This window comes from Accipiter gentilis, chromosome 25 (genome assembly GCF_929443795.1).
Source record: "Accipiter gentilis chromosome 25, bAccGen1.1, whole genome shotgun sequence".
NCBI lineage: Eukaryota > Metazoa > Chordata > Aves > Accipitriformes > Accipitridae > Astur > Astur gentilis.
Genome location: NC_064904.1, coordinates 17,955,876 through 17,978,135, shown reverse-complemented (window position 1 = coordinate 17,978,135; position 22,260 = coordinate 17,955,876). Strand labels below are relative to the sequence as shown.

Sequence of the window (22,260 nt, the reverse complement as noted above, 5' to 3'; positions counted from 1 at the left end):
TTGCTGTGCTCAGAGTAAAGCAAACTGAAAGAAAAGCCAGAAGAATACTTATGCGGACCATGTTATCAGAAACATTTAAGGAGACTGCATCTATAAAGAAAATTCTTACAGTCAGTTATTAGCCAGTAAGTGGAGCAGTTCATTGGCAAAGACACAGTAATACACAGCAGGCTGCTGGAGCTCTTAGGGAAAATACAATTAACTTGGTAACAAAATTAAATATAGTAGATCTATAATAAGTGTGAGCAGCTTATAGTAAACCCACAGGGAGTATTAAGAATTCAATCCATCAATCATCACAGCACGTAACCACCCCCAGACAATGTTTCTGAAAACCTGTTTGTAATTTTATGTCTGTTCCAGTTACTATATGAATAAAGCTGATCTTTGACTGCTTTTAACTACTGTGGCTCCTTGAATTTCAGTACAGAATTACTACTTCACACTAGCCTATCGTTTTGATATTCTTGATCTTTATACACATATTAACTGTTGCAGTGCTGTAGCTAGACCACTGGACTATTTCCACCTCTGCCAAATTATCTTTGTCAAGATTTCCACTAAAACGTGACTCACTTTCTCCATCTATAAAATGTGGATAATGACATCACTTTCCATTATGAATTGACAGGAGACCTAAGGCTGCTTAATGGAAATGTGTTGGTAGTGCTGCAGCCAACTCTCCTTTTACCTAACCTAAAGTAATCATGAGTAATGCTACGAACTTGGTGAAGTTATTATGGTAAAATCCCAGTACAAGAGAAGACTGCATCTCCAATCATTCTAAACAAAAAAGCATCAAGAATATTATTGCAGCTTACAGAAAACAATCCTGCGTAAGAAATTGCTGCCTGTTCTGTCTTACTATGATAATCAAGTTTAGGCTCCTCAGCGGTGATTTGAAATTACAACACGTTCAGTCAACAACTTGTCACTCTTCACAGCCTCCCTTCTCCATCACAGGGACAGAAAAACATGCCCTGTTTCAGCCCTGCAAGGAGGACCCTGCTCCCAGCACACCTCCAACCGTGATAGCAACTTCAAGGCAACCCCAAAATACAGTTCAACTAATGCCCTCACAGGCACGGAACAATTTGCTTCCTTCACCCTGGATGAAGCTCAAGACTGACGAGAGTGCTGGCACACGAGTACTCTGGTACTCCCGCCAGCCCAACCGTTCACGCCCCTGGCTTAACTGAATTTTTCCATAAGTTCCCCTGGACAACATAATCCTCTCTTCTTCTTTCTGTTCAAGATCACATTATCCCAGGTAGTCAGAAGTGTCTTTAAGTGGAAATCTCAAGTTGTGCTTCCAAAAGGTACTGAGACACAAGGCGACCGTTCAGCCTTGTACTTCCAAAGCTCCTCCTGGGGTCTGCAGCCCTGGTGTGTGCTGGTTCCCTTGCCCCGAAGAAACCTGGAGAAACTGCAGTTCCCAGGAATTCATACAAAGGTGGGGGAGACTTGTTACGACCCACGACCTGCAAAACCGCAGAAAGCAAGAGCACGCGCTTGAAAGCGGAGGAACGCTGCTCTAAGATATCAGCCAGCGAAACACTTGGTGCGAGCCCTGCCCGAGAAGCTGCCACTGCCTGCCTCCCCAGCCAAAACCCAATGCTGCGGACTGAAATCAGTGCTGGTGGATGCAGCGAGGGCGGGCAAGGACTATCTGTCACATATAGCTCTTTGGACGAGCTCATTGCTCCCCCATGAAAGACAGACAAGCAACAACTTTTTGTTTGCTGAGACCAACACTGCCATCTCCCTGGCAGCTCCCCAGGTCCTCACCGCAAGCTCTGTCTCTGTTGCAGGGAGCAGAATCTGTCCAACACGGAGCAAGAGGAGACTCTGAGGACAAGGACGTAGCAGCCTTTTGCTATGCCTTGGGCAGGACTGGCGAGGGCCGGGGTGAGCCCCTGCCGCACGGCCAGCCCTGCGAGGCAGCTGCGGTCTGAGAGAGCAGGTTTGGACTTCTTTTCGTACCCACCTCCATTCATAAATCAGGGAAAGTACTAAAGTGAAAATTCCCGCAGTAGGAGCATTTTAAACTCAGACAGTCTCCACCCAAGGCAATTACAGAGAGGAGCTGTTAATCACCGAGCAGACAGGGTAACCTTTGAGAACTGTGTGATGAGAATTTGAGGAGCTTGGAGTGAAAGTGTTTGCTTGAAACATTGTGATTCCAGCACTGCATTTTCTTTGGAAATACCGATCAAAGGGCCACCGCTCCACAGTTTCCTCTCTAGGTCTATTCAGCAATCATCCAGAAAAAAAAAAATTAGTCTCCGGAGCCCACTAATCGTTAGTATTATGAAACCTCATTTAGAGAGAAAGTCTGCACTAATTGCTTTTCTAGAGAGATGAACCAAATATTTCTAGTCTCCATGCCCTGTGCATTTGGAAAACACACATTGACTGAGCTCTGCGCAAAAAAGAGCTATCGTTTCACCCACAGAGACCAGGGGCTGCTCGTGCCCCAGACCAGGGCACACAGTGAGCAGAGCTGCTGTGGGTGACCCTACAAGTACTTCCAGCACCAGGAGCATGGCGCGGACCAGTGGCGAGAGCAATAGGGGAAGGCTCAGACCTTGAATAAGAATTATTTTTACAATCCACGGGACACTGCTCCATCTCAGGTAATCCAGAGCATCCTCCAGGACAGTCCAGAGTAGTCCTTATTCACCTAAATTGTCCTGTTGAATCACTCTAAGGTCCTGAGCAGGCCCTTCACCTTTTCTCTCTCCTTTTATACTGCTCAAGGTGGCATGAGCTTGCTTCCCTCAGCAGAATCAAACCCTACCTTCCTTTTTTTTTTTCTTTCCCCACTTTCCTCCCGCGATCACCATCAACACTCAATCCAAGGATTAGCGATAGATCCAAGGCAAGGAAAAAAATTACAAGCTCCCTTCTTTCAGGTTGGATGATGGCTTATTTCTTACCCAGGTAATTCCTTAATCCAAACACACGGTAGTGGAGAGTCCATTCCCTCCATCTGGGGTGCTCCGACAGACACTCGTTAGCTGGCAATGTTGGAGATGCTCCTCCATTCTTGGGAGAAACCAGACCCTGAGAGATGTGCAGATGATATAAAACCTGGACCAAAGTGGAATGAAACATTCTCAGGCACAACAGACCTTCCTCGATCCCAAGCTGGCCACTGCAGTGATGGGCGCCGAAATTTTTCGCTAGGGGTTTGATCACAACCAAGGAAGGTCTATATGAAAGATACTATTAACTTCAGAAAACAGTGGGTCAACTTCATTTTGCTGCCACCCTATGCAGAACTTATTCAAAGGGGTGGGCAGGGTGGATTGGCACATTTGCCTTGAACAGTAATGGCAAGAGGATGGCAAATAACGCAGAGCCTACTTACAGTGAGTGAAACAGAAGTTTGTCACTTGGGACTGTTCTTCAGAGTGCAGCTCAGGTAAAATCTTTAAGCAGAACAGCCTTTAATGTTTAATAGAAATAGTATCTTAATCACCGAGGAGCCCCTGGGCCTTGCACACGAGACGTTCTGATTTAAACTGCATTAACTCAGTCCTGTACCCAGCTACAGAGATTTATAGATGACCTTCCTCTTACTGCCAGTCACAAAACGCTTGAGCCAATGGCCACTTGGAAGTGCTAGCAGAGATGATTCGTGTGCATGTGAGAGGGAGTTACACTTATTCAAATAGGCTTTGGATCATCCCCTAAATACACCTAGTTAAGCTAGCTATTTCATTAAATCGCTGTGCCAGCGCATGCACGCATGGATCTTGAAAGCTTAGGAAAAAGATATTAATTTTTGATGTGGAGCTGCACCTTCATTGATGGAGTGCCATCTGTAACATTTAGCACGCTGCCGTGCCACAGCTACCCCAGTAACATATCACCAGCTACCACCAATAACCTCTCAGATTAGGAACCGGACTGCATGTTTGGTGAATTATTCATTTCACTGCAGGGCAGTGCCAGCAGCCTGGGAAACGATAGCCATGGGCTTCGAGTAAATATGGGAGGAGCCGAGACCAACAGCTCCTTGCCCTCTCATATCTTATGGCTCTTTTTGTTGTTCGTTTTTGGCAAGTTTGCGTGTGCCTAGTGCAAAATTCTCAGTCCTATACTAAAAAGAAAATTAAAAGGAAGGGGGAAAGCTTCTCATTAAAAAAATTACTACTAAGCCAGAAAGTCCTTTCATAGCCCAGCAATTGCTGCCTTCAATATTTCTCCCATGTATCCTCTAGAGGCTGCCCCAAAATTCCCTGAAAATTAGGGAAAGCTGTGTGGATCCTCTTTGGCACAAAGATGCTTCATAGATACACCTAAATAAAGTCATGAAACATTGCTACTTACTGGCTTCAGAGAAAGCCTGCACTGCTGCTCGGAGTGTTGTGGTGACTCCCCTGATACTTGGCAGGCTTCCGAGAGCAGCGGCTCCTGCAGCCCCGAGAACTCCGTCTGGTTTCAGTGTCTTCTCAGAGATCTCTCTCCTGTTTGCTGGAAGAGCTTGAACTCCCGACAGGAGCACGCACAAGCTCAAAACAAAATTAAAAGATGATCCTCTCCTGAGCTTATCAGCAGAGCTTCAGTACAGCTCGAGGCATGGCCATCACTCACTCACGTGTGGTTGTTGCCCGAGCTGGGCAGCGCGTGTGCCGCTCTGCCACGGTGGAGATCCAGAGGCACGTAGGGTTCATACACGTAATACACAGCACGGAGCATCTCTCTGCTGACAGCAAGGCTTTTGTGAGGCAGCGTTTGTATTTTATATACAAAGGCAAGTTCCCATTACAAGCCATCCTTCACGCAGGGTGCAGTCACCTCTAGGCCAGCTCTATTCTCAGGGAACGGTTGCCATTGCATCTTTTAAAAAGTCTTTTTTCCCTTCAATTCCAGCCTTGCTGTGTAACCGAGATGGAACAGAGCTGTGTTTATTCTTGTGAGGGTTGAGATAAAGACATTGGTTTGTGAAAAGCTTACCGCAGACTTACAAAAGGGACTTCATAAAAACTCCTCTCTATTTTGTCTGGAAACTCAGAGTTCAGCTATAAGTCCTCTTCATGGAGGAACAAGCACTGGCTGTGTTAGCCAGGAAGTCATGTACCTCTTTAAGCATCCTCTTCCATAACCAAGCACTGTCGATACTCTTTTCCATAGGAAACTTTCACCATCCACGAGCCCATCTGTGGTAGAGGAGACCTGTGGTGGTATATGGACCATCTGTGCCGCTCTAACCCATCCCAGGTACCACCTTCCTCCACAAACAGCCCAGCCAAAAGTAAAGGGATGGCTCAGAGGGCAGTGAGCTTGCTGGCACAAAGGCAGAACTGCAATTGAGACAATAATACCCAGCTGGATGTTTGCTAGTGTGAATTGGGTCAGCTCCGTCACAGCCGATGAAGCGGTGCTGATTAATAATGTGTGAAGGTATTGAGGAGCCTTAGTTGTGGTGAACTCAGGGTTTTTTTCCTATGGGATGATGCTTCTGGGACTGGGTCCAAGGTGCAGCTAGATATGTGCATTGGAGGGTACCGAAGCAGCCATCAGCTGGTGTCCATTTGAATTTTCATGGCTAGATGTGGAAACCACCTGCGGGTATGGGAAAAGGCACTGCCACTACTGGGAGTGCTCTCTTGGGAGGTGAGAATGGGCGGGAGAGGCGGGCACCGCGGTAAATCCATGTCTGCCTCTGGCTAGGTTGCTGTCAGCATCTCCCCCAGCTGAAGCTGTGATGCCAGGAATCAGAGGGACGCCAGTGACAGTCCAGCACTTGGGAATTATGGAGGAGAGTCCGGGAATGCTGAATAAATGGCATCAGATTCATGGGCCATGGACACAAACAGCTAATGTCCAAATTATCCTTCATCCCACGCAGACCGCAGGAGACATACGGCCTTGTCTCAGGCTCAGGTTAGTGCTGGCAGCCAGTTCTACCCAGTGCATCATCCCCACCATCATCCACTCAGTGCCTTGTGGGTTACACACTTTCTGCAAGGAGTTATGGGCAGACAACATCTTACATCTGTCAAAACCAGGGCAAAAATCCAGTTGCCTTCAGAGAAGGCATAACCATATTTATTTTAAAAAATTAATACACATGCTCTCTGGGAAATGTTCAGCTGTCAGAGCAGAGTAGGTCACAGCAGCATTTGATCTATAGACTCTAAAGCTAGTGGACATCATGCTCTTTACAGGCAGTTATATGCCTCTTTTTGTCTCTATCAAGCAGATTATTGCACTTGCAGCCATCTTTTGTTTGTTTGTTTTAAGGAGTCTGTGCTTTTAAATAAACCATTAAAATAATGATTCAGGCCCCAGCTTCACCAAGAGCTGCCATGATTGGACAGATGTGCTGCAAGGACAGCGTGAATGGGGTCTGTGGTTGCCCAGACCCACGACAGCATTTGGTGACATCCTGCTGCAGCGTCCCCTCCCCAAATGAGAACCTACCTCTCTGGGAGAGCAACAGAACATTGCTGATGCAGGCAAGCTGCCGCCAGCTCCTCAGCAGCATTTTTTGATCTACGTTCGGAACCAGGGTGTTTTCTGTGCCCTGAAACGTGAACAGCAGGGATCCAGCACTCATAGCCTCAATAACACCAAAGGTCTCCAGGTCCACAGCTGAAGCTGTCCTATGAAAGCACATAAACCCCAGACTGGGCCAACCCCCTTATTTTCTCCTGGGACCTTTCCCCTTCCTTACATTCCACAGATCATCCCAAGCATCTCTCAAGCAGAGACCATCACTTTCTAGTTACGATTGCCATTTGAATATGTCAGGGTGACTAGGGCTCCTATCCTTCTTCGGTGGAAGGCCAATAACGGCAGCAGATGCTGGCCTGAGCCGTTCATCCCTCGGTAGTTTCCAGCCTGAGAAGGCTCTTGAAGGAAGAGGGAAATCAATTGACTGACCAGCTCCCACGTGTTGGGCCAAGGACCCGATCCCAGGGGTGTCTCCCTGTTGGGTGCTGGTTACCAGCAACAGGGTCCAAAATGGGTGGCAGCTGGTGGGCTGCAGGCAAATGGTGCAGCTGAGCCAACTGAGGCTCATTTTATTCATTGAGCCTGGTGGATTTATCAAAAAATTTACCCACTCTGATCCTGATGGTTTTCACCCGCGTTCGGCCAAGACCTCTCCAGTTTTTCCTCTCCCGCGATGCCCCCTGGGAGATACCATGTCACCACCCAAAGCTGTTTCACGAGGGGAACCCATCAAGCACCCGTGGCCACCACCTCCCCACTGCCTCGACACCGCGGTGGATCCCAGATCAGCCGCGTCTGCAGCGGACTGGGGGATGCCCAATGAGTTGGGTGGAGAAGCGAGAGGCAGATCTGCTCTCCCTGCTCCGTACCTAAGACTCAGCAAGTCTGTGACTTGCACTTCCAATGTACTGCTGAGCAAAGAAAGGGGTCTCGTTTGCCTTGAAGCGGTGGGAGTTTGGGTTATATACAGCCTCTCTTTTTCCCTTGAAAAGCAGCTGTTAATAGAGTTAGAGGGGAGCATCAGACAAAGAGACATCACAAGCACGATCCTCCCCGCCACTGGAACTGCCACTTGCCAGGAGGGTTTCTCATGCAGCCTATGCCTGTGATGTGCTATTATATTTTATGAAAAGAAGGGAAAAATGGCAAGTTTGGGATGTCTCAGCTACTTCCAGAAAATTAATGCTATTACATCTCTTAGATGACATGCAGTGGAGATGGCTGTCTGCTCCCAAGGAGCAATTCGGGGGCCAGCTCTTTGAGAAGGCGTCTGAGCCAAAGTAGAACCAATCCCAGACGAAGGCAGCAGCTCCTCATTTGGCTCGTTTTGTCCATCAGGGCTCCCCAGATCTCACCTTGAAGTGCCCGTCATCGATCGGGGCACACATTGGGCTGTACGGACCAGGAGGGGATGGTGAAGGGTTCTGATTTCGTCTGACGGTTCCCAGACTCAGGCACCCCAAATGCCATATGCCACAGGGCAGCCTTCTCCCCTGTGACCTGAGCATCTCCTGCTGAAAACCCGGGGAGCCCTTTCAGCAAAAAGAGCCTGACAGCAGCTTCCCTCTCGCTCGTGCCACCCGCACGCTGCCGTTCCTGGGGTAGGTGCATTTGATCATCGAGCTGCCGTGCATGCAGCACCCTCCCTGGCTGGTTGCTCCCAGGGCTTTGCTTCAACTCAAGCCACCACCCCAGCTACTGAATTTGTTCTCCTTTATTGAACCTCTCATTTTCCTGTTCCATCTGCAGCAACATGAAGAACTGAAGCCTCATCTCCTGCGTTCCAGGTCACTCCTCAGCTACTGAATCATCATTCCCCCTCGAAAGGAGCTTAAAAAAGATCCATTATACAATTTGCTTTGTGGTTCTTTATTAGATACTCCAGGTTTTCAGTTCGGCATCCAATTTCTCAGGACACCAGCACTGCAACAACTCCCTTCTCATTGGGGATATTATTTTAAAGGGCAGAATAATCGAACATCACATGCAGATTTTCCTTGCAGCATTTGAAAAGAAAGTCCCTTTAATCTGAGATATAACACATCCTGATCAAGTACAGGGGTGGTGGGGGGGGTGGGGAACAGATTAGAAAGATTTTGCTTTCATGTGGCTACAAGATAAATCATCGTCCAGGGCAATGGCTAGTAATTGTAACTCCCCTTTGAGTTTTATAGTACATCAGAGATCTGTGAGGGCTGAGATTGCTCAATAGCCACTGCACCTTCCAGGCTCCAATTACCCTCCTTGCTGCTTTCAGTATCAAAGGCAAAAAATTGCTTTCTTCACGCTAAATGATCCGCAGAGTGGAGCCAGATGGGCAAAGGGACTTGGAGAAATTATCACTGGCTCTGCTGTGCCCAGGTCTCATCTATTTCTTTTAGCTCCTTCCAGTGGAGAAAGTGCTGTGCAGAAGATGTCAGAGTGAAGCTGCTGCTTTCTGCACCTCGCGCTCTCCATGATGAGCTGATTAGCTTAAGGCAAAAAAAAAAAAAAAAAAATCTGTGCTCTATTTTTTCATTAGACACTTAAATATATCAGAGGGGAGGAATCAAACTGCGGAGAAAAACCTTTTTGTCTTCTGACACTGCACTTCCACTTAGGAAAAACACCTGTCCCTGCAACAGTGACCGTCATCGGTGGATGGCCGTGAACATTTCAACGGAGCCATTTGCCCTTTTAAAAAGGGGAAAGAGAGTCTGGTGAAATTAATTTGCTAGTGGATCACCCAGCAACCTTGCAGCATGTGAGCTTCAGTCTCCAGCGTCCCAGCCAGGGCTCGGTCCGTCACACCCTGCTGCTCTCCCAGAAGCAGAGACATCCCTTTGCCAACTCTCCATCCTGAAAAGGGTTTGAAAAGGGTTTTCCTCCTCCCACGCAGCGCAGAACCTGCCAGAGTGCTCAGCCGTGAAGCAAATCACTGTCACACACTTGTGCTATCAAGGATTTGTCCTCCCCCTCTATCGAATCAACATACAATGAATTTGGGCACAAGCTGGCTTGGCCCAAGCCAAGTGTTAGCTCCACCACACACTTACATGGCCGTGTGATAGGAGTCTGCTATGTTGTGTTGGGCTTCAAGCACTTCGCACTTGTAGTGCCCCTTGTAGTTACATGGTCATGCAAATGTTTCCATCACTGCCTAAAATGCTGCAGGTCCAGCCAACTCCATTACGATGGCGTGGGTTTTGCTGGATGCAGACTAATTTATCAGTGGGATTGGCAGTATTTCCAGTGCCTAGGTTCACTTGCAAAATCTAGGCTGTCCACTGCACAACTTCCTTTCTCCAATGTGCCAATTCTTGATAACATACATACTTATTTACTGTTGACTATATCCAAAATTACATATATTGCTTCAAGCTTGTTTTGCAAGCAGGGCCATAGGTCTGTGACCCCAAGAACGGTCAGGCAAGCAAGAGCCCTTCCTTCAAGTTCACCATTCTTCAGATCAAACGTTCGGTCCATAAAATAGCACTAACATTTGATTTCCATAGTGTCACCTAAGATCCCTCTTCTGCAGAAAATTCCAAAACTGTGGTTTTCCCATGTGCAGCTCTGAGCACCAGCATAAGGGCTTGGGGTTTGCTATGGTAATGGAGCTTGCGAGCAATTGGCTCTAAGATTTTAGCTCCAGATTTCTGTCAGACTGGCGTATCTAGCAGAGAGTCTCTGTACAGACTCTCAGGCTCTAATATTGCTTGACCCGTATGAATTTCCCAAACCACACATGCTTAAAGCCCTCTCCAGACCATGGCACTTTTGCAGATTTGACCCTACGCTTTAAGCGGTCTGAGCCATCGCGTGCCTGTGGATGTTACCCAGCACTGCAAGCCCCAGCATGGCTCAGAGCACTTTGCTTTGTTACATAGTAAATGCGAAATAATATTTTCTTTGTTCCCTGTCTCCTCAAAGTCTGTTCTCCGCCATCCAAAAAAACCTGTGTATCTTCTGGCTTAGTGTTTCCACAGCCTCACCTCCTTTCTACACCCAGACGTGATCATTTAAATGTTTCAGGGCAATAGCATGTGTTTTTAAGATCAGTAGGCTGACTGCAAAACAAGCATCCAATTAAATACTCATTTTCAATAGATGCTGTACAGCTTGCATGCAGCCAAATCCCTTTATTAGCCTTTTATTTTTAATACTATTAAACCACATTTTTCAGTTTCAATTTTAGAGGAATTTCTTTTCTAGCATGTGCTCACCAGTTCATCCACTGCTATTGAGCCTTTAACAATTCACTGCCCTCTCCCCTGCCTTGCTGGAAATAAGGATGGACTTGGGTTATTTCTGTTGGCTTTTTCTTTTTTTCACAGAAGACAAATTCAATTATAAATTATAAAAGTCACCTTTGACTTAAAGCTAGACATGCAAAGTCACCCCTGCACATCCCAGAGTTATTTTGTCAAACTACCTGGAGACGTTAAAAGCACAGCAACATCTGTGCCGCTAAGAAGACGTGGTCTCCACCCATGCAGCATTAGAGCCACTGCCAGGTCCCCCGCTCGAAGACCTCCCTGAGGCTTCACTGCCAATTTTATGAAGGTTACAGGGGTGGTGAAGGTGACGTTCATGCGATGACACCTCTCAGGGCATCGCCCAGACGTGGATCCAGCTTTCTGCTCTACCCCATGAGCTCAGCCCAAAGGTCCCTGTGCAGAGATCAGGTAGCTGGTGCATCGCCCCAGCGTTACGTGGGGAGCACGGCTCATTCATCAACGTACCAAAATGTCTGACATGAAAGCATACGGATGTGTCATCCCTGTAATTTTTTCTTGCTTACAGCACCCTGGAGCTTTAAGGCAGCCACATCCAGGAACTCATTTAGCACCTAAGTACATTACTCCCTGTGGGAGAGATTAAATGTCATCCTCTGGATTAAGTTTGACATTAAAAACAACTACTTTTTGCACCACAGGTTAAAAAGTGCTTTTGTCCCTCACAGTTGATAAAACTGAGCAGGGAGTTGGGTGAGCGTTGGGCACTGCAACCAGGCAGCGGCTGCTGTCGGTGCCTTCACCTCCCCATGCTCAGAGGTGCACGGACCCAGCGCTCGGGTGGGACGAGGTCCCCCGGGCACCTACCTAGCGTTCGCTGAGCCCAGTGTCAAATACGACAGCCATATTTCCCATCAAGGGCTGCTTTGTGTGATCTGTCGCACTTGGCGGGACAGGCTTTTCCCAATCAGACCGGGATGCTCAGCAGCATCAGATATTAGGGGAGGAATGCATCAGCAAAGCTCCTCTTGTCTCTTATGAAGAGGAACGTCTTCCATAAGGACACGACCAAACAGATGGGTCCTCTAGCAGCAGCAGAGGCCATACGAGGTCGGGGTGAGCAGACCCAACCGCTAATGCTGGCCCTGGGCTGGTGAGCGGAGGAGACCCCGCAGCTGAGGACAGGTCGCCGGCGAAGGGGAGCGCAGCATCCCCCTCCTCCAGCCCCGTGGCAGCGACCTCCTGCCTAACGGCCAGACCCTGTAAGCGAGTCGTTTTGGAAATTCTTTCCATCACTTACAGCAAGAACAAAACACCCCGACAAACCTTCGCCACCGTTTTTGTTGCAATCCACCTACAGGCACGGTCCAGAGGAGCCGGAGACCTGTCACCTTCCTGCCCATAAATAATTGTCACGTACCTGGCACTAACGCACAGCGCAGCTTTCTCTCGTTCCAGCCCTGACTCAGTGATGCATTTCACTACCTCCCTCCTTTTCATTTTAAACCCAAGACCAGAGTATTTTTTATGTAGGTCTCCTTGGCCACAGTTGTGCCTTGAGCATGATATCGATCCTCTCTCTAGTTAGTTCTTCATGCCCAACCGTGCTAAAGCGGTGGCAGGTCCGGTCTCCCGTGGGATGCAGGAACTAGGTTGCTGGTGTGTTATTTAATCACACAAACCACAACCCACAACCCCTTGTGGTCATAGGCAAGGGTTTGTCACCGCAAACTGGTCCTGAATGTTTGCACAGCTCCTGCTTGCAGCGGCCCTGCTTCTGCTCTTACAACAAAAATCCAATTTCTGGGTATTTCAATTGAATTTCAGTCTGTATCCAAGCGAGATTTAACCAGACCGGAGTGGAATGCAAAACAAATCAGCCAGTGGATTGGAAGGAGGTTATTTGCTATTTTTTAATATTAAAAATGCAAAATGTAAATAATCTGGAAAAAATATATCAGAAGAGCCCTACGTGCTGGTTTTGGCTAGGATAGAGTTAATTTTCTTCAAAGTAGCTAGTATGAGGCCATGGTTTGGATTTGTGCTGGAAACAGTCTTGATAATACAGGGATGTTTTTGTTACTGCTGAGCAGTGCTTACACAGAGCCAAGGCCTTTTCTGCTTCTCACCCCACCCCACCAGCGAGGAAGCTGGGGGGGCACAAGAATTTGGGAGAGGACACAGCCGGGACAGCTGACCCCAACTGATCCAAGGGATATTCCAGACCATACGACATCATGATCAGTATATAGAGCTGGGGGAAGAAGAAGGAAGCGTGGGGACGTTGGGAGTGATGGCATTTGTCTTCCCAAGTCACCGTTAGACATGATGGAGCTTTCCTGGAGATGGCTGAACACCTGCCTGCCCATGGGAAGTGGGGAATGAATTCCTTGGTTTGCTTTGCTTGCGTGCGCAGCTTTTGCTTTCCCTATTAAACTGTCTTTATCTCAGCCCATGAGTTTTTGCACTTTTACCTTTCTGATTCTCTCCCCTGTCCCACTGGGGTGGGAGAGTGAGCGGCTGCGTGGGGCTTAGTTGCCGGCTGGGGTTAAACCACAACACCCTGCAATTGCTTAAATAAGTGCACATAAGTGCAGAGTAAGTTATGGCAAGAAAAAAGCACAACTCCACAGGCAGACAATCTCCAGAGGCAGATCAATAAGTTTTAAAGGGCATACTGGCCAGTAAGAATGAACTTTGGGAAAACAGCTAAAAATGAAAAAATAGCTAGTCAATCAATTACATAAAATAAGTCTTTTCAGCTTCCTGATATAAAGTATAATTAAACCCAGTGATTTAAATATTTTGACTGCAAAATCCCAGGTCAAATTACAGCCTGATGCTGGCAAATGGTTTCATTATCTGGACTTTGTTTGTGTAATAGCAGATGTATTAATTTTACTGCAGAAATTCTTGATTTATTTCTGAATATCCTTTTACAGGAATAAGGTCACATTTTTGCAGGGATTTTCTTTTCTCTTTTTTATGACATTACCGATCCGTTCTCCATTAAAGGAAAAAAATACTAAAACTGAAGTGCAGTGAACCTTTGTTAACATCAGCCTTTTTCTCGTCGCCCAGTTCCATTTCCTCTGCTGCAGATGAAATGAATTTGTTAGTGAAGAGCCTCAATGACTGCAGTTTAGTCTTTGAGTCATTTTGTATGTAAGATTTGGAAAATTCATCTTGCTTGAGTGAACTCCTGCTTGTCCAGGTGATGCTTGCTCACACCCCACCGGCACCAGTGCCTGGGCAGCCTCGCCAGGTACCGCACAGGTCCCTTTCCAACCCACTGCTGGAGATTTATCTCCTGCCAAACCCATGGGCTTCATGATGAAGATGCTGTGAAGAGCTGGAAACAGCAATGTAACAGAGCTTGTCACACCAGGCTGGACCTGGCATCCTTCCCTGGGTGTCAGGTTTGGCTCCCGAGCGCTGAATTTGGAGCAAAACGTTTATTGCTTTCCCTCCCGTGACTTCATTATGCATCATACTGAAATAAATACTTTGCCAGGAGCTGCTGGAAACCTCCGGGAAGGGTAGGTGGGCCTCCACTCCCGACTGCTGGCCGCAACACAGAGATTTCTCTTCTTGCACAATGTGCAAGACCCAGGACCTTTCTGGGGATATTTTTGGGAAGGGACACTGAAGAGCTGCTGTTCGGCTCCATCTGCGTCCTTCCACTGACCCCTGTACTGAAGCTGCACGAGCAGCTGGGCAATGCCAGCAGTTGCTGAGGTCTCTGGCAACCTTTTAGTGTCAGAGTCATTTCATCTGGGCATGGATTTGGCCAAAATGCACTTGCCAACACACGGTATGGACCTACCCATGAATATTCCTGCCCGGATATCGCTTTGCTGAACGTGGCCTTTCAGCCCAGGAATGAAATTGGAGGTGTCAGCCAAAGGCCACGGCTGGGTCCGCCAACTCCCAGCACGACGTGGAGCTGGTCTCACACCTTGTCTCTCCCAGGGCCGTCCCCACCAAGGACGACCCAGCCCATGAGCCATGCAGAACACCCCCCCTCCCACCCCCATGCTGCTGTCCCCCTCCCCTCCAGGCAGGAGCCCGGCTCGATGCTGCAGGGAAACCTCACAGCTCCACGCGTGAAGGCTGAAGGCAGCGCTGAAGCATCCTACACGTAACCCAGGCAGGTGCAGCTTAGCTGTCGTGGCTAATCTGCCAAGAGGTTTTCCGCATTGAACTTTACTGCATTGATGGTAAAAGCAGAAACACCAGGACTGTAAATCAGCCTATTTCTACAAGGAGCCTGGGGAGATTTTCCCCACCATCCGGATGCTAAGAAGGCTTTTGCTGGACAGAAAAGAGAGCGTGGCACTTTTCCACTGCTCTGGGAAGAGATTTGCAATGTTTACCGTCCTACCTTTGGGGTCTGCTTTGGAAGCTTTGCCCCCAGGGCCCCATCGAGAGCCAGTCACAACCTCCCCTTCCCTCCCCAGCACCTTCTCTTCTCCTCTAATTGCAAATTTCAGCCAGTGCCTGTTTTGGATCCCTCTTGTGTCTCTTTCAGCAGATTTCTGCAGGCAATAAGCCTTGTGTTAGACATGGGGTAAATCTGCAGGAAACCAGACTGAGAAAAGACAGAATTTGAAGAAACTTAGAGTAAATCAGAAAAAAACACTGTGCCTGGCAGGTAGAAAATTTGTGTTCCAAATATCATGCAGTTTGGGGAATATATAAGCCACTGGTTAAACTTCTATGTGTGCATATATCTTAGCATATATGCATGTTAATAATGCAGTGCGCTCACATATAGGCATTTGGTCAATACAGTGGAGCACAAGGGGCCCAGCAGTTACCATTAAGAGGGGACTCACTGGTGGAAACATTTCTGCTGGGCAATGCCACCATCATCTCTGCTGACTCCCATTGCTGGCTGAGACCCAAACCCTTTCCTTGCAGGTGGGGGCTGTCCTTCTCCTGAGCCCTTGGAAGATCATCACTGTTGGGGGGAAAAAAAAGGGGAAAACCACTCTGTGTGTTGCTGCAAGCCTTGAGTAAGCTGAGACTCAACATTCTTGCGCGCTAAATTTTTGCCCATTGAGTTCCAACCTTACAGCACTTATAACCCCCATATGTGCTGGGGGTTGCACAGGTGGAGGATGAGACTTGCCCCAAAGTAAAGGGGATTTTTGTGCCTGGGTCCAGGTCCTCAACCCAAGCACAGACCCTGGTGGGCTCAGGCACAGCAGCAACGATGACCCACAGGTGGCTTCACCACCAGAGCAAGCAGGGAATGCCTTTTAGTTTGTCCTTCCAAAATACATTGATGAAAACAACCCCAAGCCAGGCTATCTGGGCTGCTCCGCATAGATCGGTGGCTCACGGTCGATGGCCTGCTTGTAATTGAATTTTGCCGAGTCCTCTGCCAGACTGATCTCGTGCTTTGCTCAGCCCCAGGGAGCCCACGCAGGGCAGCAACCCTGACGGGTGTCTGGGACATCCAGCTCGTCCCTCCGTCAGGGCACATATAACCTTCTTTGCTTACGTGGGTTTCCTGTGGAGCCTCAGAACTCCACACATGCTTTTCTCGTGGGGGTTTTAATATGGTCTCTCTCCTCTCCCCTGTTTTCACAGACCCACGGCTTGGCTGGCAGAGTCAGGGACGTTAGGAGGAGACCGGCTGATGGACAGAGGCTCACAATGAGGCAGGGTGATCAGAGAGAGTCATTTCCTTAGGAAATAAACCTATGGAAAAAACCCATTGTCATTGTTTATCTTCTTTCAGCAGGTTTTGTTTTTTCATTGGAAAAAGTCAGCAATGCAGCAAACAGCTTCATGAATATACAGATTGTTTTTGGCAACTACCAATTAGCAAAGAATGTGTTCATGCAATCCCCAAACGGCTATTTCCCTGGGAATTTCTTGTTTTGAACAAGCGGGTTTTCATTAAAGAAAATACACACACTTGGACAAATAGTTCTTGCTGGCTTTTATTAGGAGAGGAAGAGTGCAGAGGGGCAGGCAGCCACCACCACAGGCTGGCTGTGTGCCCCGCTGGCTCACATTCCCACCCTGGGACCTCCACCTATACACAATACGGCAAAAAGATGCGAAGCCAGCCCATGTACTTGCATCCAATAACACAATGCATGCAAGGACATCTGCAAACAGGACTGGGAAGGCAATTATAAACCCAGCCCGTGCACCTCCTACTCACTGTAAAGTCTTTCCGATTCTTCTGCTTGGATCGCAGGTCCATCAGGTGTGTGCGATAATATTCACCTGCAGTAAGGCTGCTCTTTTATGAAACGTTTGCAACGCCTACATCCGAGATTCAAAGGTCACCGGTGCAGGGGTCTTGAAAGATGTGTGCACAGACCCTTGCTCACGGGGCAAACTGGGAAGGGCAAATGTCCAGGTATGCACAAAGAGCCGCCTGGCTGCATGTAAAGATCAATGGTGTAAACATGTCGGTGTTGGAGTTCATTACAGCTACTGGAAACCCAGCTGAGGGAATCAAGGGTGTTACTAATGACAGCCTACGGCTGACACCCACCTCCAGGTAAATCTTACCCCAAAAGTCCCAGGCTGAGGCTCCCCGCTGCTTGTATCGCCCCCGCAAGCCCAGCCTGGGTCCTTGCACCGGCCATGCAGCGTGGAGAAAGAAATGCAACACGCAAGTCTTCCAAGCAATCACTTCACAGCTTTACCTGAGAGACACTGAATGCCATGAACTACAGATCAGGGAGACGAGGCGCTCGGAGTCAGATATGATGGACAGCTTTTTATTTCCAATGTTTTAATTTAACAAAGTGCTACATTCCATCGTTACAGTATGAGGAGTTGTTCTTGTCCGAAATAGAAAACCACAAGAAAGCATGAGGACTGCTAATATCACTCTATGGAAGCAGTGCAGTCCAGAGAAACCTCACCTAGGTGAACGTCTGGCATTAGAGACACCTTTAAAAATCAGCAGCTGTATAGTGCAGATGCATTTCATCAGGGCAAGAGCTGCACATCAGGCAGGCTGGTTCCTCCCATCGGAAATGGGGCTGTAGATGCCAAAGCGGTTGTGTGATGCCTACAATAAATTCTGGCTTGTGCTATCAGGAAAACCCAAAACAGGTGAGCGACGCATCTTGTGCCAAGTCAAGAGATTATTATTGCTGCAGCAAAGTCACCGTCTCAGCCGTGCCTTTGCATGGGGCCACAGCTGTGTTAGCAGTGTTATGACCCACCTCTATATTCAGGGGCTTGTGGTTCACCTAGCACACAGGACAGGGAGGGTACTTCTCAGCTGCTCTTCTTGTCCTGTCTCTTTCAAAAGAATCTGCTTGTTTGGCAATGCAGAGGTATAGATTAAATCAGTAGAGCGTTAAGAGACTGGAGGCTTCAGCTCCCACCTGAAACGCTCCTCCCCTCCCTGCCTGCAATCTGATAATTTCAAGCAAATGAATCAAACTCCAGGAGTCGTATAGAGAATATTTTTAAGAGCTCAATCCAAAGTCTACCGCTCTTGGATGAGAAGGGAAGAAGCTGAATGACGCTTGTGCTTTAAGGACTTCCAGCAACTACACTGATGTCAGGGGCACCACGGAACACCCTGTCTGTGCTCCAAAGGCTCCTACAAGCTTCTCTGGCACACAAGGCTGGTTTTGACTGTCCATCTTGCCTCCACGTTAAGAATAGCTAAGCTGAAGACACAGGGAGCCTCCAGGCTCTGGGGCAGGTGCCTGCCCAAAAAAAAACTATCCAACAAACACCTCCACTTCAGATGGGATCTCTCTACACTGCTGAGCAGCTGAGAATGTTGGCCAACAGTAGCCTTCTGCCAACAAGCAGCTCCCAACCAAGGCACCTTGGCGGATGGTGTTCAGAGCCAGAGGCAGGCCTGGCAGTGAAGATGGACCACAAGCAAAATTTTGGGGCAGCCTTCTAGCTCATAAGTCTGGCTCCAGCACAGACCAGAGAACCAACACTGAACTGTGCGTGCAGCTGGACCTCCATTTTGGCTACAACTCCCCTGCTTGCCCAGTTTGTCCCACCGTACTTGTCATATAACCGCTCCGATATTTGCAACTATTTGTCAGCCCCACTTGTGGCACCACTGATTTCCAGCATCCCAGCTGGAAAGCCACGCCATGTCCTCACCGAGTGAAGCCTGGTTCTTCAGGACACCAGGGCACCCAGCCAATGCACTAAAACGCCACCTTTGTCATTCTGACTGGCAGTGTTGCCTTTAATTTCTTAACTTCAGTATATTGGGGAGGGAGAAGAGAGACAGTGAAGCTGATTGCCACTGCAGAAAGTCAGTATTTCCCAAACTGTGGATTTATTAGCACAACGAAAGGCCACGGCACCTCCCCACCAGCCTTCCCAATCCATCAAATAGACGACACAACCATAAAGCTCCTCCTGTGCTGCCAGAGCTGGGATACCTACACTCAGACCAGCAGCCTCGCTCAGCCATCCCTCCTCCTCCTGGCTGGCCCAGGAGCTCTGCGCTTTATCAGCTACTTAATGCAACTTGTGCTGTTATCACACACTGCGCAGGCACAGTACCATTAACAGGAAAGCAAGAGGAGACTGTCCTTCACAGGCTGTTATTGCACAAAACCCTGCTGATCTCCAGCTGCTTGGGTCTTGCTGGTACATCTGCTCTGTTCTGCAGTATTGCTGGCAGCTCCTCTTTTCCAGTGTTATTTCGGGTCTCTCTTTCTGGCTACAGTTGCACGCAGAGGACTCGGCCAGCCCGGCTACCATCCTTTCTGCTCCAAGACAGAGTCCCTCTTGCAGAGAGACCAATGCCCTTCGTCACTGCTTATTCTTCATGCCTCCCTGGCTGGACCGAGGTAAAGCATTTCAAGAACATCTTGCAGCTGCCTATGTAGTCTTGTTTCCAGCCTGCCTGGCACTGTACCTAAAAGACAAGCCTTTCTGGAGATGATCTCCAGCAAACTGGGATGGAGGAGATGTCATTCCACCTTACAACCCCCTTCACGCCTTGCCAGGAACAAATCATCCAAGAGGCCGAGGGACATTTCCAGATTCCCAAAACTGCAGGACAGCCAGCAAAGCTCAACTGGACCGTTAACACCTCCTGACCACCTCCAAGCTCCAAGAGACTTAGGAACGAGAAGGAAATAGGGAGAGATTAGTCTGGAAGGAAAACTTCTTCTCAGATTGGATTGATCACTTATTACAGAAGAACGAGGTTTTAATTTTGGGTAGGTGCACCTGGACTTAGCAGTGGGCTGCCAGTCAGCGCCTGTTAAAGACGTGGGGCTGCTTTTAACAAGGCAAAATTCTCCCGGTCAAAGTTTCAGGAACGAAAAGGGAGTGATGCAAGCACTGCGGAGCCCTGGCTGGGAAAGCCTGTCCTAGAGGCACTAGGGTGTGAAGACCCCCCAACATGCGGATGGACCAGGTTTTACTGTGTCTCCCCCAACCTGCTTCCCACGCGCTCAGCAGGATGGATGCGCGAGGCACCATGCACAGCTCTTCGACTGGAAGACTAGCATCAGTAGCAGCATTTTGAAACCAGGTCGTCCCGCCTGTCCTTCTCCAGGTGACTCAGTAGGTGTGTGGGTAAGGCCTAGAGGAAAGTACCTGGGCTCTGAAGAGCACTGCTTGTTTAGAACCGAACATCACATCTGATGACTTAATGTCCAGAGGAGGCCCTGGCCCTCTCAAGAGAGGACTCTCCTTCAGGAGGTTCTTCCAAATGTCGCCTCTACCTCGCAAACCCACCCACGTACCCACGAGACATTTGCTTTCTATCATCGACGTATTTTCACCTTTACAACGAATGAAATCTTGCATCTGCCCCCTCCCCCCCCCCCCCCAAACTCTCCTCCCTTCCACTTCTTGGAAGGCTCAGTGGGATTTAATCTCAGTAGATGTGTGATCTGGCCTTGTTTGTCTACTCAGGTCTCCTCCGGCAACAGTTGCTGTTCCTTGTACGAAGGATGATTCCCCACAGAACAGCATTTCCCACCTCAGAAACACGGATGTTTTGCATAAATGTCAGACTGAAGTCATTTCACAACCAGAAGCAGAGGTAAAGTAACGCAGCCCTTTTTCTAGGTATTTTGACAGCATTTCTGTGCAAAGCGACATTAGTTTCCCCTGCTCGCTTCCCGTAACATCTCAGACACTGGCTGTCTCCCTATGCAACACGGTGCTAGCAGCCCAGGCAGCACGGCAGCTTGCCCTCACCCCCTGCCACCCCCGGGCTTCACCTCCACAACCTTCTGCAGCCATTTGTCCTACAGCTTCACCTTCTTCCCCATGGCCAAGGGTTCCCAGTATGACCATTTCACCTCCCCACAGCAGACATCTCTCCAGCTGCCGCCGCCGACTACCAGCCACGAATCCCTCGACACTGACAGTCACCCGCTCCGCAACCTTTGGTGCCTTTCTGCATTTGGTGGTCTGGAGAGAAGACCCGCCCAGATCCCCCAAAGGGATTTCAGCTTTCAGGGGCTGAAAATGCAATTCTTTCCAGCGGCTAAAGGAGACAGATGCTCCGCTTTCATCTCCGTGCGAATGCAGCCTTGTGAAAGAGATGAACCAATAACTCGTGTCCTTCAAGCAGGAGGCAGAAGCCAAAGAAACCTCTGACCTGCCTCTTCTCTTACCTACTTGCACACTGAACAAAAGCTAAGAGATCCATGCAAGACTATCCGTCAGTAGGTGAGCGCTGGTATTTATTGTGCTGTAACAGACAGTGCTGGTTGAAAATGGACTAGGATTTTTGTTGTGAATCGAGTGTTGAGGCCATTCCTGTGTGTCTCCCAGAAGCGCGGAGCAGAGCTTAAGGAAGAAAGAAGGGGTGAGAGTCGGGGAAAAGAGTGCAGAAATGTGCTTCAAACTGTATCAACGACACTGTACATGGGCACTTCTCAGGTGGCAAGGGATACAGTTCAAGTGCATAACTCATTAATTAAGCAGAGCAGCTAATCTTAGCACTAATGAACTCTAGCTCAGGTAATGTAACATTTAAAATTAACAAATTGGACAGAAGTCATTCACAGTAAAGATTTCCATTCCCGGGTTAGGTGAGAGCTATTGTTATGATTAGATTACTGCCAGCCAGGACCAAAACAGTACACCAGGGTAATAGGAAAATAATCATCCATATGGATCAGCTCCAGCTGTAACAAGACGCGCTGTGGATCTGAATGAGGCGCCGGGTGCAAATGTGAAATCTCACTACTGTATCAAAACAAACATCACTGCGCGGTACACGTAGAGCATAGCATGCCGTTTCGCCGGGGTGGTACCGACCACTGCTCGGTGGCTCGGGGCGGCGGAGAGCAGCGATGCAGCAGAAAGTCGCTTGTTCTTTTTCTCTCCCTCCCTCCTTTTAAAAGTCACGGGCTATCACAAGGGCACTGCAGTTCGATTCAAAATTCGTCTTCGGAGCTGTCAGCTAAGAGCATGACTCGGTCTTGCATGCTGTTAAATTCCCTCTGCTAGGGGAAGAAAAGAAACATGGAAGAGCTCCACATGCAAAAAGGAAACGAAGAGCATTTGGATCCCCCCCGTACTCTAACTGAGACGTCCCAGGCGCTTCAACCCAGACAAACCATCACCATAACCATAACCA

The 22,260-nt window shown here is 48.5% G+C and overlaps 1 protein-coding gene across 3 annotated transcripts in view; it reads right to left on the bottom strand.

The window, feature by feature from the left end:
• Nucleotides 1–17,434: 17,434 nt before the first annotated feature.
• Nucleotides 17,435–22,260, bottom strand: part of ARMH4 (armadillo like helical domain containing 4) — a 66,219-nt gene continuing 61,393 nt past the window's right edge. For 2 of the 3 annotated variants that reach the window (XM_049828682.1, XM_049828684.1), the window contains one exon: nucleotides 17,435–22,126. In XM_049828682.1, the coding sequence (XP_049684639.1) occupies nucleotides 22,058–22,126 (69 nt within the window). In that variant the 3' untranslated portion in view covers nucleotides 17,435–22,057. The remainder of the gene's footprint in view (nucleotides 22,127–22,260) is intronic. The other variant, XM_049828683.1, reaches the window with a different exon arrangement.